The sequence below is a fragment of the Diadema antillarum genome, unplaced genomic scaffold (assembly GCF_040938485.1).
Source record: "Diadema antillarum isolate AM-2024a unplaced genomic scaffold, OU_Dant_1.0 scf00000025, whole genome shotgun sequence".
Lineage (NCBI taxonomy): Eukaryota > Metazoa > Echinodermata > Echinoidea > Diadematoida > Diadematidae > Diadema > Diadema antillarum.
Genome location: NW_027270914.1, coordinates 2,785,592 through 2,803,058, shown reverse-complemented (window position 1 = coordinate 2,803,058; position 17,467 = coordinate 2,785,592). Strand labels below are relative to the sequence as shown.

The 17,467-nt window shown below is 40.0% G+C and overlaps 1 protein-coding gene across 1 annotated transcript in view; it reads left to right on the top strand.

The window, feature by feature from the left end:
* Positions 1-17,467, top strand: part of LOC139733731 (uncharacterized) — a 96,900-nt gene that overhangs the window by 66,575 nt on the left and 12,858 nt on the right. The window contains exons 2-3 of the mRNA XM_071644544.1: positions 13,494-13,530; positions 14,514-14,616. Coding sequence (XP_071500645.1) covers positions 13,494-13,530; positions 14,514-14,616 — 140 coding nt within the window. The remainder of the gene's footprint in view (positions 1-13,493; positions 13,531-14,513; positions 14,617-17,467) is intronic.

Here is a 17,467-nt window from a genome sequence, read left to right as displayed (position 1 = left end):
TAAATATGACAAAACTATTTCATCGCTCATTTTGACTCTACTGTGTTAGTGGTATGGGTGCTACATAGTGATGATACAATGTTCTATTGTAATTATTCATAAACCTTTTTTCGCTTCAAGTCCCGATTCGCACAGAAAACCCTATAGCGTTGCACAAAGCGTAAAAAGTCGCTGGCACGGAAAAGGTTAACACTCGGATTTGTCAAAGCAGGAAAGTAAAAAGGACACACACTGAAAACGGAGGGAAATAAATCAATTTCACTCTTATTGAATTCGGACTCATGCGAGAAATGTAAGCATGCGAGATATTTTGAATCGAGTTGTACATCGTCGAGTTTTCGTGTAAAGAGAAACCTAAATGAATGGCCTCTCTGAGAAGTAGATTTCAGCTTCGGGCACACTTCTTATGTTGATCTTTATTCTGCTTTTTCCTTTTCTTGGAAATCGACCAGGAGAAGACGATTATAAATAGAACCCAGCGTTCGTTGGGTTTTAGATTTTGTTTATGTTACTGTCAATGGTATTCGTGTCGCGACTATCTAAAGAAACTCGCGTTCTTGGCTGTCGCTTCGCCTTCTCGATTGTGCTTTCCACGTAAACGTGTGTATTTTAGTGTCTATTTCTTTCTACATGTTTCCATTAACAGATTATAAGCATTGATATAAATAGTCCTCTCTCTTCCTACACCCTTTCTCTATCTCTCCGTCCCTATCTATCTATCTATCTATCTATCTATCTATCTATCTATCTATCATCTATTGTCATCTATTTATATATTCATATATTCATCTATCTATCTATCTATCTATCTATCTCTGTATATTTCTCTCTGCTGCTCTTTCAGTCCTCATGTAGTTATAAATCAGCTGCCTCGTCTATTGTTTCTTCTATTCTTGGAACAATTCAAATATGGGTGTCAACTTCAATTTCACTAATTGTTTAACTTTCTCTGTATGACTGGAAATCTACTCTCGTATCTATTCCCCCCCCCCCCCGAATAATCTAAGTATAGATACTATTCTCTCTCTCTCTTTCTCTCCTATCTCCCTCTCTTTTACTTTCTCTCTCTCAAATCGACTGTCATATTTCTTTCTATATTCCTTTTCCTGGACACAATAAGCAGGATTATTACATATCTTCTCTGTGGGCAGCGATGGTTGAGTGTGTACAGGCCTTCTCTCAGCAATGCGTACGTGCATGCTGACCCGTACGACGCTTTCCCACACTGAAAATATGCCATGCATTTTCTTCTTTCACAGCACGGTTCGCTCCCTTGTGTTGCTATTGCAGGCTCCCGCAGTCTGGTGACCAGTGTGAGCAGTGGTTGCATGGGTCCTGCCCATGTTTTCGTTAGCGGGACGCCACATTAGCTTTGCTTCTCTGCGAAGGCATCTGCGTGTGCGTGCGTGTGTGTGTGTGTGTGTGTGTGTGTGTGTGTGTGTGTGTGTGTGTGTGTGTGTTGCGTGCGTGCATCTTTATTCGTGGCGTGTTCGCGTAAAAAATCTCAAAAGCCCAGAGGCAGAAATGAGATTCATATTCATGACGATCTTCCAAATGAAAGATTAGTCTCCGCTTCCAAACCCTATTGTGTTGTTGTGTGCGAAAAATAATAAATCTTCTGAATAGCTTCACAGTCACCACTTCATACTTCGTCCTGACCTGCAATATAGGACTTCACTTTGATTTACCTCAAATTAGCCATCAATATAAAAGAGGGACTCAAGTTATGACAAAAAAAAAACATTGCAAAACTGTTAACTACAAAACACATTGAACAGAAAAATGCAGAAAATGAGAAGAGATAGACTTGTATGCATTATTAGTCTTAGCGGATTTTTAATTCATAATGCAATGCATGATGCAGTGAACAAAAGTACATAGGAAAGAGACTATCACACATAAAAAGTTGCTAACTTCAGTTCTGTTTCCCATTAATTTGACGCCCACACATCCGGGACCCTCAACTGCACTCTACAGACAATTATTGATGAAGATGTATCGCAGTGTTTCACAAGGGACTCATGTACGTGTTTTTACCGCCATTTTTTTCTCCCTCTTGCTCTTTGCATATCTCTCCCTGTGTCTTTCTTGCAGTCGCCTTCGATCTATCACACACACACACACACACGCACACACACACATACACCACACTCATAAAACCGACATACGTACTCACACTTGTTCTTTCTCTCTCTCTCTCTCTCTTTCCTTGCATATGACACTCCCACATACACACTCACACACACATTACACACACTAACACTGCCATTTTCCCTCTTTTCCTATTTTTCTATTTCTTGTCTTTTTCCATATATTTGTATATTTCTCTCTAGTCTATATTATATATTTCTCTCTTTCTGTATTATATATTTCTCTCTGTCTATATTTATATCTTTCTCTCTATCTCATTTCCTGAAGATCATCTTCAGTCCTCACAGTCTTCTTTGCAAAATTCTCCAAGAATTTTCTGTCGTTCGAGATGTAAAGAAAAAGAGAAGCAGATTCAAAGATTGTAATGGGAATTATTATGCGAAATAATCCACCCATCTTTCTTTGCTTACAAACCCGTTTGCCATGGGGCTTGGAACTTCCAATAGATATTGTTTTAATAGGACTTAAAAAAAATATACATTTCCATAGGCCATGGATTAATTCACACGTCCTTCTATTCATATTTTATGATAGAGTGTCAAGATTAAGATAATGACCTTAACAAATTGCAGTTTCCATACGTTCTATACCACCGCTACCACTATCCTTCCATAGTTATTGCTCCTACGATATACTACACTGCTACTGCTACTGCTACTACTACTACTACTACTACTACTACTACTACTACTACTACTACTACTACTACTAGGCCCTACTACTATCCCAGGGTCGGTGCAACGGGAGGGGGGGGGGCACCTCGGGCCCCCACTTTTCTTTTTTATAATACGTAGGAATACACAGGATTTAGGCACTTACCCACCCCCCTTTTTTTTTACCCCGGAAGTGGCAATAGAAAAATGTGGTTAAACTTTTTTGTTTTTGCTTGGCAGCCGATGAACTCCGGAAGTTGTACCAGAAAACTGGCCTGAAAGGGTTTTTTTTTCTGCTTGTCAGGTGATGAAACCCGGAAGTAGCACGAAAACATAAACTGCCCCCCCCCCCCCCCCCCCCCCCATTTTAATCAAAACGCGGCGCCGGCCCTATATCAGACTGCGACTACGACTACTACTACCACAACTTTTACTTCTGCAAATGATTTTACTTCCAGTGTATCTTTCTTTCCGTCCTTCTTATCGTCGTACTGAGAACACTGCATGCTTGAGCCTACCCGTTTTGGCAGTCACGATTTTTCACGCAGTATTTACATACGAAGGCACTTTACGGAGCATTATACGAACTTGACAGGAATCCACAATGTTGGGGTGTATTTATTTATAGCCTCCATTGATTTAACGCGCGCTGCCATTGACCGCTACGCCGTGCCGCAGATTACCACGCAAAGAAATGCTGGGGCCATCGTCACTTCGGGTATCAACGCGCAATTTATTACGCCATCCCCTTCGGAGGAGGGTAGTCACCGGCGGTGCACCGTCGTCGGTTCTTCGTCACCGCCGGCTGCGAAACTCACCCACCCCCTCAACGTCACACCTTTGTATTTTCTTCTTGACAGACAAGTCATTTACGGGCGCTCGACGGGGCGAGACCCCAGACAGCTACGAGCAAAGAGAGGGAGGGGGGGGGGGGGGTGAAGGGAGAGAGAAAGAGGGGTGAGGGAGAAGGATGGTCTTTACAACACTAGAATAATGATGCGCCGCATTATGCTAAGCACGTTGACATTTTCTGGCATAACATGCTTGACTGAATACGCGAGATACGCTGGTACGGACTAGACTCCCGCGAAAATGCGTATTCCATGTACTCAGACCACTTAGCAGAGAGAAAAGAAAGAAGAAAAAAAAAAAAGAGAGAGAAAAGGATCATTAGTACGTGCCAGGGAAGTGTTGCACGTCGCAGATAATGGAAGGTGTTGTTCCTACACACATTAATCCTCTCTATTATAACAACTAATAGTAAGACGATTAGCAGCAATAATTCTCAACTTCGCCGCATTTTATGTGAAGACAAATAAGGATGCGCTAAAACAGGTGTTACTAGCTTGCTTGGGCGTGAAGTTTATTTGTTTGTTTGTTTGTTTGTTTGTTTGTTTGTTTGTTTGTTTGTTTTTGCCCGGCTTTCCTTCCTGGTGCATTTTTAAGACCTTTTGATATAAATGTATACAGTATTTCCCATCTTGTTTTGTTTTTAAATCACGTTTCTATGTCACCTTCCTTGAGTGTCATTGTCTATGTTTCTTTTATGTCTGGGGATTTGACTTTTGTTCCTCTCGTCATTGCTCAGCAGAAGTTCGGAGAGAGTGCCGGATTGATATAAGAGATCAATGTCTCAATAGCTGAAGCTAGATTGGGAAATAAACCTTCCTTTCCTTGCACTAAGGCTATAATAACCCAACGATACACCATGATTAGCATTGAATCCCGCCCTGTGCACTAGACGCTGGATCTCTCCTCCCAGTCTTCTATGCATTTAACCGCGCCGAGGCAGACAAAAATTAGCATATCTTCAAGACGTTGTCATATATTACGCCTGAGGGGGCGGGGAACGGGATTCTTTGGGGGGAAAAACGCGAAGCGAATGCATAAAAGGAGAGAAAAAAAAAGGCGAGTGATCGTAAAACGCAAAGCCACGGTGTGTGTGTGTGTGTGTGTATGTGTGTGTGTGTGATGATTAAAATGTCTGCAAACCTATTGTAAGTCTTGTCTACTGATCACAGAGAACGAGCTGAACAGTACTTCGTTAATTCCTTGTTTCTCTGCATAAATCCTATAGCATCAAATAAGCCTCCATGCTGACCATGTCTAAACAGTAGAGCCTATCATTATCATTATTATCATCATTATTATATCGTTATTATTGTCATTATTATTATTATCATTACTATCATTATCATTATCATCATTATTATATCGTTATTATTATCATTATTGTCATTATTATTATTATCATTATCATTATTTTGTCTATGGTAAGCCAAATGGTAAAAAAGGTAAATAGAAATACAGAAAAAAAAACATTGGCGAGTGTTAGTGTTCTTGATGAATCAGATGGATCCTTCCTCTTTTAAGGTAACTTCTTGTCTGCAGTCTTCAGTGGCTCGTCGTATTAACCTCTTATTTGTCTACTCCAATCAATTTCTTCTGATTTATTGCACTCATTTTTATATTTGTTTGTGTGCTTCACCTTGTGCTGATCGGGAAACGACTCCAAATAGCAAACAATTTTCCCCTGCTCTCTTGAGTAAGGTACGTCCATAGTTTTCAATTGCCATGGTACGATGATATCTGGGTCACATGGACACGTAAGCCCAAACCGATTTCGGGATTCGTCATTGGCCTTAAGTCAAAAGTCTGGACAATGTCAGTGAGTGAGAAAGAGAGAGAGAAAGAGAGAGAGTGGGGGGGGGGGGGTGAAGAGTGAACGGGAGAGGGAGACAGAGAAATTGATGAGTAAAGAACAGGAAGCGAGAGAGAAAATGAGATGAGTGGCTGAGAGAGCTGCTGGGACTGTTAAAGAACTACGCTCAGACGCAACCAGACTAAACGACAGTTGGTGGCGGAACGGCGCAGTTTACTTCTGTGGATTGAATGATCGTGAGTCGCCCGATTCTTCGTCGTGTAAATGATAGGGTTTTAGCATACATTCCCCCCACCGCCTCTTCCCCATAGCTTACCTCCTCCCCCCCCCCCCATAAACACACACGATCTCCCTCTGTCTGTCTTTCTCTCTCTCTCTCTCTCTCTCTCTCTCTCTTTTTCGCCGATACGATATGGGTTTTCGAATTTCTGTCAAACTTGATTTTGGCTTGCCAAGTAAAAATCGGTGCTACAACGGATATGCGTGGGTGTGTGCGCGGCTACATGTGAGTGTCTTAAGATATGAGAGTCAGATACTTTTTTTCCTTGTCCATGTCTTTCCAAAGCTCCCAATCAGTGCATTTCCATCCCCTAAAAAACGATAAAAATACATCATATATACGAAAAAAAATACATAATAATCATGAAATGTGTGACAATTAAATGGAGAGTGTCCTCTTGTAGTTTTGGTACTTTAAATAATGAGTTGTAGATCATGTTTTCGTGCTTTTATCAAAATCTCGCCGATAGTTTCAAGGCACGCGTACAGACCGGAGATTTATTTGTAGAGGGCCGTACGAAATTGTTAAATCGGACATTCGGAACTGATGGCAGAATATGCATACAAGAGCGCCCTCTTGAGTGCGGGATTCAGTATTTCTTTAAGGAATTTCGAGGCATGTCGCACTCACTTTAATTTAGGACATTCAAAAATTATAAGGACATGACATACATAAAGCGTAATTCGTTACTGGTAGAATTCCGTTCTTGTTTTTCTCTGTACTTTTTGTAGGAGCGTGTTCAGGCGTCAAAAATAATCGTAACATGAGCCGTATCTGCGGGCACATTAATGTGATCATTTCCGTATTTGCATTACACCGAGTGGTTTTGTTATTATTGAAATTAATTGCATGTGTTACATGGATCACTTACAATATCTTTAATGTTTACTTTTATGCTATACAGAAATGCGGAATCGTCCACTATAAAGAGTAGGGATTTGCCTGTCATCGCGGGAGGGGTGGTTCGTGAAAATAAGAAAAGAGAAGCTGTGACTTCACTCCACAGACATACAACATGTTATACTTTTCAATGATATTGATCAACTTTAGATCAACCCAATTCATCAAAAACTGTAATTTTTGCCAGGTAATATTCCATGACATGTGACATGTGCCATGCAAAGCTGAGGAAGATGCACGATTTTAATCACAAAAATTAATTTCTTTAATTCACTCCCTTAGTCTGTGTAGCAGTATAATACTCATGTAAGCATAAGGAAAGGCGAACACATTAACTGTCCCAGAACGATAGACGAGCTTTATCAGACACTGCTGAGAGTTTGTGGATAGCAAAATCTTCCTTTTCCAAACAATCGTAAAAGAAAATGTGTCGTATATGACACTCTCCAGTATTGACACGAATCCGAAACTGGACCTACATGCCTAACTCCCACGCGGAAATGATATTTTTAGTACGTAAACACACTGAAGCAAATTTTAGTTGACAACATTGCTTTTTGCACGCGCGTGTGTGTGCATGTTTTAGGGCACTTCATAAAATTTGCAGTGGTTATAGACACATTCGTGCTTACTTGTTTTTGTTTTCTGTTTGTATTACAAAAAGTAAACCAAAACAAAAGATAGAAATACTGAGGGAGTATAACCCAAAAAGGCCTTTACCGCCTTGTTGCGAGCTAAATACACACATAGTCGATATTTTTTACAAGCTTAACCCTCACAGACAACCACCGACTGTAAAGCCAAGTGATTAAAGACAATAATGCTCTTAGGTATTTGGTGTTTACAAGGTTACGCTTAGCCGTATCCACAATCAGTACCATGCAGTATCAAAGCATTTCATTGCGTCACATACGAATAGCTGCATGTTAATAATCACTTAGTTGCCGTGCGTGCATTCCTGTATACATGTATTAGAATCACACAACATTTACTTGATTATATTGTTAACTCCACAGCGCTTTACACATGAAGAATGTAGCAGCCTATACAGACAGGCTTTGTCGCTATCTTCTCGCTTGTTTCCAATGCAAATCAAAGGCGAGATTTTCTTTTTAATGATCGAGAAGGATAAATGAAATATGAGAAAGAATTATGTATTCGGATTTCTATTATCTTTCTCTGGAGGAAGAGGAATGCCGAAATTAACATGACAAACTAACACGATTGTATTAATGAAAATGGAAAAAAGAAATGACAGACAGAAATAAGGGTGGCAAGGAGGCTGCAGTCTATATACTGGGTCCAAAAAAAAACACACCAATAAAACATGCTCACTAAAGAAGTAGTCAAGTTCCGAGAAATGCCTATAGAATGTGGCTTCGTCATGGAATGTGCAGAAGTCGTACCTCGTTCTATCTAGAAATCGAGGTTAAACGACCATGAATGTGTGTACTTAATTAGGGCTGCAATTTAAAGGACACGTGTTTTCTCGGGCGTGTGCAATATAGGTGAGGCGAGAATAATTAGTGACTCAGTATGCATCATTCTGCCACGTTATATATACGCGGCGCCGTACGTCCATGTGTGCGTGGGTGGATACGATCGAGCTGATGCGCAATATATTGCCACAACTGCGACAAAAGAGGTCGGTGGTGGCGTGCTAGCACACATGGAGACGATTACGGAGTTATCGTGTGTAGATGTTAACCTACTGTCTCAATTATTTTAGTCGCTCGGCGTAGAATAGAAGACCATCGAAAGTTTGGTCGTTTGCAACTAGCGTTTGAACAATTTTGCTAAGACATTCGGACAAATACACGACCAAAAAGAAATCTGTGTTGGTCTTTATCGACCTTCGTATGCATGCACAACATTGGTTTCTGGACCAATGCAGCTGCAGTATGCAGTCTCATAACATTGTTAACAATGGAGTGTTATTATGAGCACTCTGATTACGGTACGTAGAGGTGAAGAAAAGATGCGTTAATCCGATGTTTATCATTTTGTGCAGGTTTGGATGAATCTTTACGGCCATCATAGGGAATCAAAATTCTCCATCCACTCTTAATCTGTATTTCTTTTGAAATAAACGTGTTTACTCATGTATAGAAAAGGAGCTACAAGGTATTATTGCAACTAACCGTGAGCGAATATGAAAAAAAACCCCAAGGTATATGTATGTATCATAAGTAATTAAAAGTTTCCGAACCATTCACAGTCATTCATTATCTTTGTATTCACGAATCATAATGAGTAATAGAAACACACATTAGATATTTGCACTATGAATCGTTTGTCACTAATCAGACGTGTAATTAGTCGTTGCTCTCAGGAAACTACCGAAGAAGTGATTAAAGCGATGACGTTACTACGAGTAAGCGTCGTGGGAACACCGGACGTTTAAACAGCTTCTGATATGCGTGAGCTGTATGTAAAAACGCCTTGAAGCGAGACTGTGGAATTGCACACTTTGTATCACGTGCCAGTCTAATTTGTGCGGGAGTTCGCATAACAGGTGCTGCAGGTACAGGTGTGAGTGAGTCTGGCAGTATACCATAGGCTACATAGTATTAAACCGCCGTGCATGGGGAGGTGAAAACCTGCCTCCAAAAGCTCGCATTTTGAAGAACGGCGCCCTTCACTCGCGGGTCAAATTCAGGCCACGAGATCAGTGTAGTCTCATGATCTAGACCCTTTATTGATACATGCTGCATTGACTCATCATCGTCGTATTCCACAGTTGTTGTTCCTGTTTTTTCTTCATGGTAGTCTTTTAATACTTGCCTGCAGTGCTTAAAAACTGTTCATATCCAGAAGCAGCCGTTGGTGAATATATATTACACGAGGGTTCATGATCACGATGAATTCAAGGTGATAGATCACGAATTCTCGCCGAAGCGAGGGCTAGGGAAGACCAACCACCCCACCCAGCGAATATATGGGATTTTTTACGTGTCGTAGCGTGCTTGGCTGTGCGCATGTCATTTACATAAACGAATGGAGATGCTTGCTTCGGCCAATATTGGATTGAACGCAAAAACCAAGTAGAACGGGGTTAAGGCATTGGGGGTATTTGCGAGGAGGTAGAGCAGTTCATATTACACGTGGGCGATATCATCCTTTTTCCGCCCAAATTTCTTCCCTCTCTTCCTGGCCTCCTTCCCTCATCATCCACCTGTCTCTCCCTCTCTCTCTCTCTCTCTCTCTCTCTCTCTTCCTTTCTCTCTTTCTCTCTCTCTCTCTCTCTCTCTCTCTCTCTCTATCCCTTGGGCCTACTATCTATCTAGCTGTCAGTGATATCTATTTATATACTTACCTATCTATTGTCTTATTTCATCTACCTATTTTATTTTCTATTTATCATCTCTATAGTTATATTCATCTTCCTCTTAATCATCTATATATCTAATCATTTATCTATACTTCTCTATAATCATGTATATATATGTAGGCCTCTATCTATTTATATATCTTTCTATCTGTCATTTATATATTTATCTATCACAATATGCATTCTGCTCTATATCATCTTTACGTCTATCAGCTGTCTATTTTTCTCTTTAACAATCAATGTATCTCTAATCCATAAACATTATCATAATCTATTAATCTACTTATTCATATCTTCATCTCCCTATCTATCATCTACATATCTATATATTATCAATATATCTATCTCTTCTTTTCTCTCTCTTTCTCATCTTTGTATCTATTTATCTATTTCAACGTTTTCAACGTAATATTCTTATATTAGGCCTATAATATTAACTCACTGCTGTATCTTGTTCCTGTCCCTTGTCCCTGTTTCCTTCGCTGGATCAGTACACTTTTTTTCATGACATGGCATTATAGATCAGACTAGAGAAAAAGAGAAAGAGACAGACAGAGAAAGAGAGATAGAGAGAGAGAGAGAGTCAGACAGACAGACAGACAGATTTGTATAGACAGACTGCTACCAGCAGACACTCAAGAAACTCTAGATCTATGGCATCCCTAATGTTCTTTGTCCATCGCGACATGTTCGCTTTCTCTTCTTACTATACTTGCTGCGTGTAAAGTTCCCCTTTTCGTAATGTTAACCTTGATGTTTTGATATTCTCAAGAATCATTATTGTTAGTTCGAGGCTATACTCCCCTTTCTCCGACGGAACTTCCTTTCCCTGAAACACCGAGAAGATAAGACAAAGTCATATGAAATTGAGAAAAGATCAAATTCTATTAATGTAGTTTGACGATGACTTTAAATCGTTAAATGTCTGCCGGTAGGGGAACGATTCACATGATGTCGTTCCGCTAGTATATCTGACATTCTACAGCACCTAATAGGCGGCCATGACATTGAATTCAGAATGTACTGTGGCCGCTTTCCATAGCTGACGGTCTAAAGGGTTGCTAAAATTTCTGGGACGCATGCCATCCATTCAATTGACCAGTTTGTATGGGTATTACAGCATCAGGAAACCAATAAAATCCTCAATTTACGCTCAGATAGTTTCATTTCAACGTCTCGATATGAAACATCGGGCAAGATCCAGTGGAAAAGGAATGAAGCAGCGACACTTCAACAGTATTTCAAAACACTTGTCCTTCATGTATAACTTGCCGTGCGGTCATCACTGGTCATGTAGCATGCCAGATTCTGTATCTGTAAGAGCCGTCGTAATATACAATCTTTGTACTTCAAATCACTTAATATGTGTAAATGTAATCATTGAAGTATGTTGTGTGTGTCTGTGTCTGTATCACATAGACACAGCTAGGGGCGTCTATTTTGTAAAGCATTGCTGCATAGCGCTGGGAGAGTACTGGAATCAGTGCAAGGTTTGCCTGTGGTTGCGTAACTGATGACGCATTTGAGTACCATCCTCTGCGATGTGCACGACAAGAATGTTAATTACGTTTGCTTGTTTCTTTGTTTGTTTTTGTTTGTTTTTTGTTTGTTTGTTGTAGTCTTTTTAGCTTCAAGACTTGCTGAAAAATGACATTAGAAGTAAAATTCCCAAATTGATTTTCTGTTTCAACTAGTAGGAGGAATGTTGTGCAGAGCTGCACATTATTATTTCAGATCTTAGTTGAGAAGATGAAAAATCGCTACTCATATAAAAACAATTTTGTGGTGATTGTCGGCTTGTCATGAACTCATACTGTGAAATATCACTATGAAAATCTCATTCTTCGTTAAACTAAGATTATGTTGGGGATTTTTTTTTTCTATGAGGAAAAAAAAAGCAAAAGTAGGCCTACATGCTTCACTTGAACTAGATTTAGCTTGTTTGAAGTCACTAATCATGAAAGAATAAGACTGCCTGTATACTGTAACTGCTCGAGTGTGCGGCAAAATCAAATCCAACCGTCAACACACACATGAAAACTGCTTAAGAAAAGAATTTAAGGGGAAAACCTATGGTAAACTTGGCATCCTGCACGGTAAGGTCTGAAACAAGCAAGACTAGCTTCTCATCGACAGAGAGGTGTTGATGAAGAGACCCTTTCAACGCGTAATGACATATCTTAAATCCGGGTCAACAACCCGTTCGTAAAAACATAACGATCGAGTTATCGAGCGAGGGATCACGTGGGACCATCCGACTAAAGCTGTTGATTAACACCGATTTTGATCGGTAATATCGCGGGACGGGTTCCAAGGCCAAGATCGCGATATCTGTGCTAATGATCGTCAATATTGACGCCGACGCTCTTTATTGGCAAAGGCGCAGCTGATCATCGTTGGGGGAAAAAAATATCAGAGTTTACCGGGGGAAACCCCGATCCATGAACACGTGCGAAGAATGTAGTGCGCGTCAGAAAACTTTCTGTCACAAGGATGAACGCATGGCGAACAGTGTAAATTTCTCTCGCTGCATATTGTGTGTATATGGCTGTGTGTGTGTATAAAGTGTGTGGCGGATTTGGCTGTGTGTGTAATGTGTGTGGCGGTCGATGTAGGTGACAACAATGTGTACAGGTTTTCATAATTTGAAAATGTGTTACGTATAGCGACCGACACCCCCATTAAAGGCGTATGTAGTAATTGTGAAACTTTCTGCACAAGGACATTCCCGTGATCAATTTAATGTGATCATTCTATCAGAAATAATTGATGAGATTCTACTTGGATATTATTTTGATGCCGATGATGGATTCTTCTGCAGATGCGCGTCTTTAATAATATGAATTTAATGAATGACGTATGGTATGACGGAACTGATTATGGTAATAATTCTGGTAATGCCACGATAGCACACAGACGCACAAAAATACATGCCAGGTTACATTAAGGCGGCTGCGGACGACGTGTTTTATGGGTGGAAAACATTTCCCCTTTTCATTTGTAAGCTATCATTTACAGGCGGCATGGCGCTCGCTGTACCAATGAAATGGAATTTTCTGTGATGTTTGCACGCTGACAGTGTGCAATGATGCCATTACATCAACTTAAAGGCAGTGCATGTATACATGTCAATCAGTTGAAACAAAAGTAAAAACATCATGAAGTTTTTTTAAATGGAAACGTTTTAGCATCCCTCTCTCCACACAACGCCTTGGATTCACATTATGAAATTACTATGCAATCCCGTGTGCATCTTCGTAAGAAACTGCCGTTCTCAATGCTGTTGGTTATTTTTATAACGCCCCTCAATTACAAAGATACGAGCAAAACTACCATTTCTCAATATAAAGTATTCCCCTAAAAAATTGATACGTATATCGGTTTTTGCTTTTGAACTCTTTATGTATGTGTATGTATTATTACGTAATATAAAAGCATAAAAGTTTGATAACCTCAAGTATCTATACATTCGCTAACTCTTACTCTTTGTACATCTCTTTCTATTTCCAACTACAGGCCTCCATGGACTTTGCAGGCATCCCCGCTGATAAAGGTAAGTCCTTCACATTTGAAATTTGAAATTCAAATTCAACTTCTATTGTTCCCCAAAGAATATTCAAGTTGATAATTGGAATTAGATATCCATTTGAATAATAAAAAGGGATCAAAGTGACGGTATGTTTATGTTTCAGATCAGTAAAAAAAAAAGTTAATTTCGAACTTAGGTTCTTTTTATGCAACGTGGGGTTTCGTGCCATGTTCAATGTGACTTTCACAAACAGACTGGAATCAGAAGGGTGAGAATATTCGTCAGTGTCGGACATAAGAAAGTTTGGGGAATTTCAAAATTCTACACTGCAAAAAGTTCGGTGTTAAATATGAAACACCGCGCTGGTGTTAAATTTCCGATGCTCATTTATGGTGTGAGATTAACAGATTGGTGTCACTTCAAAATATAAAATTGTTTCTTGAATAGTTTCTTAGTTATTGTTCTTCTTGTTGATTTTGAACTTCAACAAGACGATAAAAAATTTTCCGATAAAGTACTTGATTTTTGACCAAAAAAAAAAAGGGTGTAGACACATTTACACCACAGTAACACCAGTTTGTGTGGTCTTCTTTTGAAGCTGGACGGGTGTTATACCATTGACATTAACACTAGAAGTATCAAATCAACACCATGCAGTGTCATTGTTGAATTAACACCAGCGTAGTGTCAATATATCACTAACTACAGTGTCAAATTAACAACAGAAAGGGCCAGGTGAACACTTTTCAACATCATAAATGCGTACTTTCTACACCTGTCCCGGTGTGGTCCTCTATTGACACGTGTTAAATCTAACACCGCTCTTTTTGCAGTGTAAGTGTTTCGACAGAATAGTGCCTACGCAGCAAAAAGCTTGCCCTGTCAAGCTTCATAGTGAATTGAATTGTTTGCTGGAGGCTTGAACCCATAGTCTTCACAGTCTCAATGTCCCTCAAAGGTGACCACGAGACCTCCCTCCACGTTTCTTCTTTGCTTCCTAATTCCAGTGCTCGAGTTCTTCACCGATCCGGAACAGAGGCGGAAGTGGAATAAGAAGTCGCCTACATTCGAGATACTGGAAGAAAGGGACGACTTCAAGATCGTCTACACGTAAGTGCACCATTGAGCTTTGTGGGGAAATATCTCGATATCTCGTCGGTCATTTTCTTTGAAGCCGCCGTTTCGCCATCTTAACCACGCGCATCGCCCATATATACGCTTGCGTATAATATAGCTCACGACGCCACGTGATCTTGGCGACAGGCTTTGCTGGAAAAAGCGAGCAAGTCCCCATAGAGTGTGCCTGGTAACATGGCGGCGCCGCGGCTTCATGTTTTTGCAGCTTTAACCCTATAAAGCCCAAGCTATTTTGACCCCTTCCAGGCCCGGGGGGGGGGGGGGGGGGGCACATTGTGCCCCCTATAACTTCTTTATTATGTAATATATCACCGTCATATTTGGCACATGGATAGAGCAACTCATACTCTACATGACCCAACATTTGAAATTTCTCAAGGTCACCTATTGAGGGCGCTAATTACCAAAATATAAAGAAATATATAGGATATATGCTAAAATCATATTTTTCTTTATATTTCTTTATCCCCAGTATATATGCTTTTATTTTGTATCAATCATTTTCATATTAGCCACAAAGGAAAAGCAAGTCAACCATCACTATTTTTTATGGTTGAAATTTCTCAAGGTCAGCATGTGGGGGCGCTATTCATTACAATATATATAGAAATATATTAAACCTCTGATGTATTGCTTGGGATAGGTACATATATTGGTATCACATTTAACATTTCCATAATATTGGAATTTTGAGTTTGCAGATTGATAATCCCCCTATGATCAACAAGTTATATTACAGGGAAAGCTTGTGTGAAAATGACACAAAATAAACGGGTAGTCTTTGGAAATGCTGTATTTTTTATTATTTCTAGTATGTCTATTGTTTGATGCCTACGTCATATAAAAATAAAGGAAATAATAAGAAGACCATTTCAGGATAATTCTTAACCATAATTACTTAACATTTTGGTTCTTCAGCAAATTATAGCCAAGAAAACCCACATTTCATTCAGTATTATATTCTTGTTTGTAATTGGAACAGAAAAACATGCAAAATCTGACGAACATGGTTGTCAGTTTACGGTTGCCATGGCAACCAGCAATATCAAACATAGCTAAATTTTATACCAAAATGTTCGCAGTAAGATTTTAGGAAAAGTCACCAAATTTGGTTGAAATCGGGTAAAGGGTGTAGGAGTGGCAATCGAAAATATGGTAGGAGGCACAATGTGCCCCCCCCCTTAGGCTTTATAGGGTTAATGGGCCTATGAGATATCCAGATACAGTCAAACCTGCCTTAGCGGCCACCTCTCTATAGCGGCCACCTGTCTATAGCGGCCACTGAAAAATCCCCCCGAGAGAAAAGCCATGTTAAAGACCCTGTGTATAGCGGCCACCTGTCTAACGCGGCCAGCGGCCACAAATTTTGTTTCCCGCGGTAGATTTTAACCTGTCTATAGCGGCCAAAAACCCGATGGAGCCGTAGCCGAGCTGATAATTCAGGGTGTTTTTCTGCTTTTTAGCTGTGCCAGTCATTTGTGGGCAACATTCAGTGATCGCCACCGTTGCATTCATCACTTATTCAGTCACAATAATGGACTAATTCATGACTGTGCACATGCTACATCTAGTGTACTGTGCGACAATTTCATAAACACCGGCATTGTGCTATGCATGATACACACGTGTGCATACGTACACACATAAATGTACATGTATATACAACGATGATACATGTACATGTAGGCAATGCACACAAAGTTGGATTACCTGTCTATAGCGGCCACCTGTCTATAACGGCCACTTTTTCCGTATCCCTTGGGTGGCCGCTATAGACAGGTTTGACTGTACTTCTAAAGAGATCTTTATAGACCACTGAACCACGCATGGGTTGCTAGACTAATTTCACAGGCATTTGCATGAGAATATCATGGGGAGAGATGGATGGTTTGAGACGATAGTCATAATAAAATAATATCAAGTCGCTGCACGTGACATTTACATAATCTTCAAAACCGTTCGAATCAGAGGAGCGAACAAAAGATTTCTAAAATTGACATTTTTTATTCACTTTGACCCTAAGAATGGTTGTCACTTTTGTTAGCTGCTGGCGCATGCAGTTACTTTTGGGATCACTATACTGACGGAACTACTTTTTCCATTCAATAGCGGATATTCAAACAAGACTATTGATGGATGAAGCAGTATTAACGTAGCACAGCGACACGGCTCTTGCAGTCGTGTGTCTCGTATTGTTTTATAGAATGGAGTTTCCCTGTTGCACGCTTTCGAGTAATCGTTCAATCGTAGTAGAAACTAACCCTTGAAAATGCACGAATAACCACCCCTCAAAAGAATCCATGAACTCCCTTGCGTGAAGGAAATATTCTGCCTTGACACAAATAATACACGCCAAAGCGTCCATATCACGTGTAAAATATGATACATTTTATGCTGGTCGGTTCAGGGGTTTGCTAATTGTTGAGATTACAATTGCGAGAGTGCTATCTTTCTTTAATGATCTAATTTCATCGAAGAAAAAGAAAAAAAAAACCCTTTCAAATAACTTTTTTTTCTTCTCGTCTCATCTGAGTGTGCAAGGAGAAGTGTGTGTCTGTGTGCGTGAATGTGAGTCACATGTGTGCGTGTGTGTGCATGTGTGCACACGGTGAACCGCAAACCCAGTATTGATATGTGTGTACTGTGTATGTGTCTGTGTGTGTCACTGTGTATGTATGTAACAGAATGATCAAATTTCCTTTCTCTACCACGCAACGGAAAACCGCGCGAAGGAAATGGAAACCCAATATGGTTAAAGTAAACATGGGAAAAAAAGAAAAGTTTTGGGAGTCTGCTTTTTGGCATGCAACGAACCTCCACTATT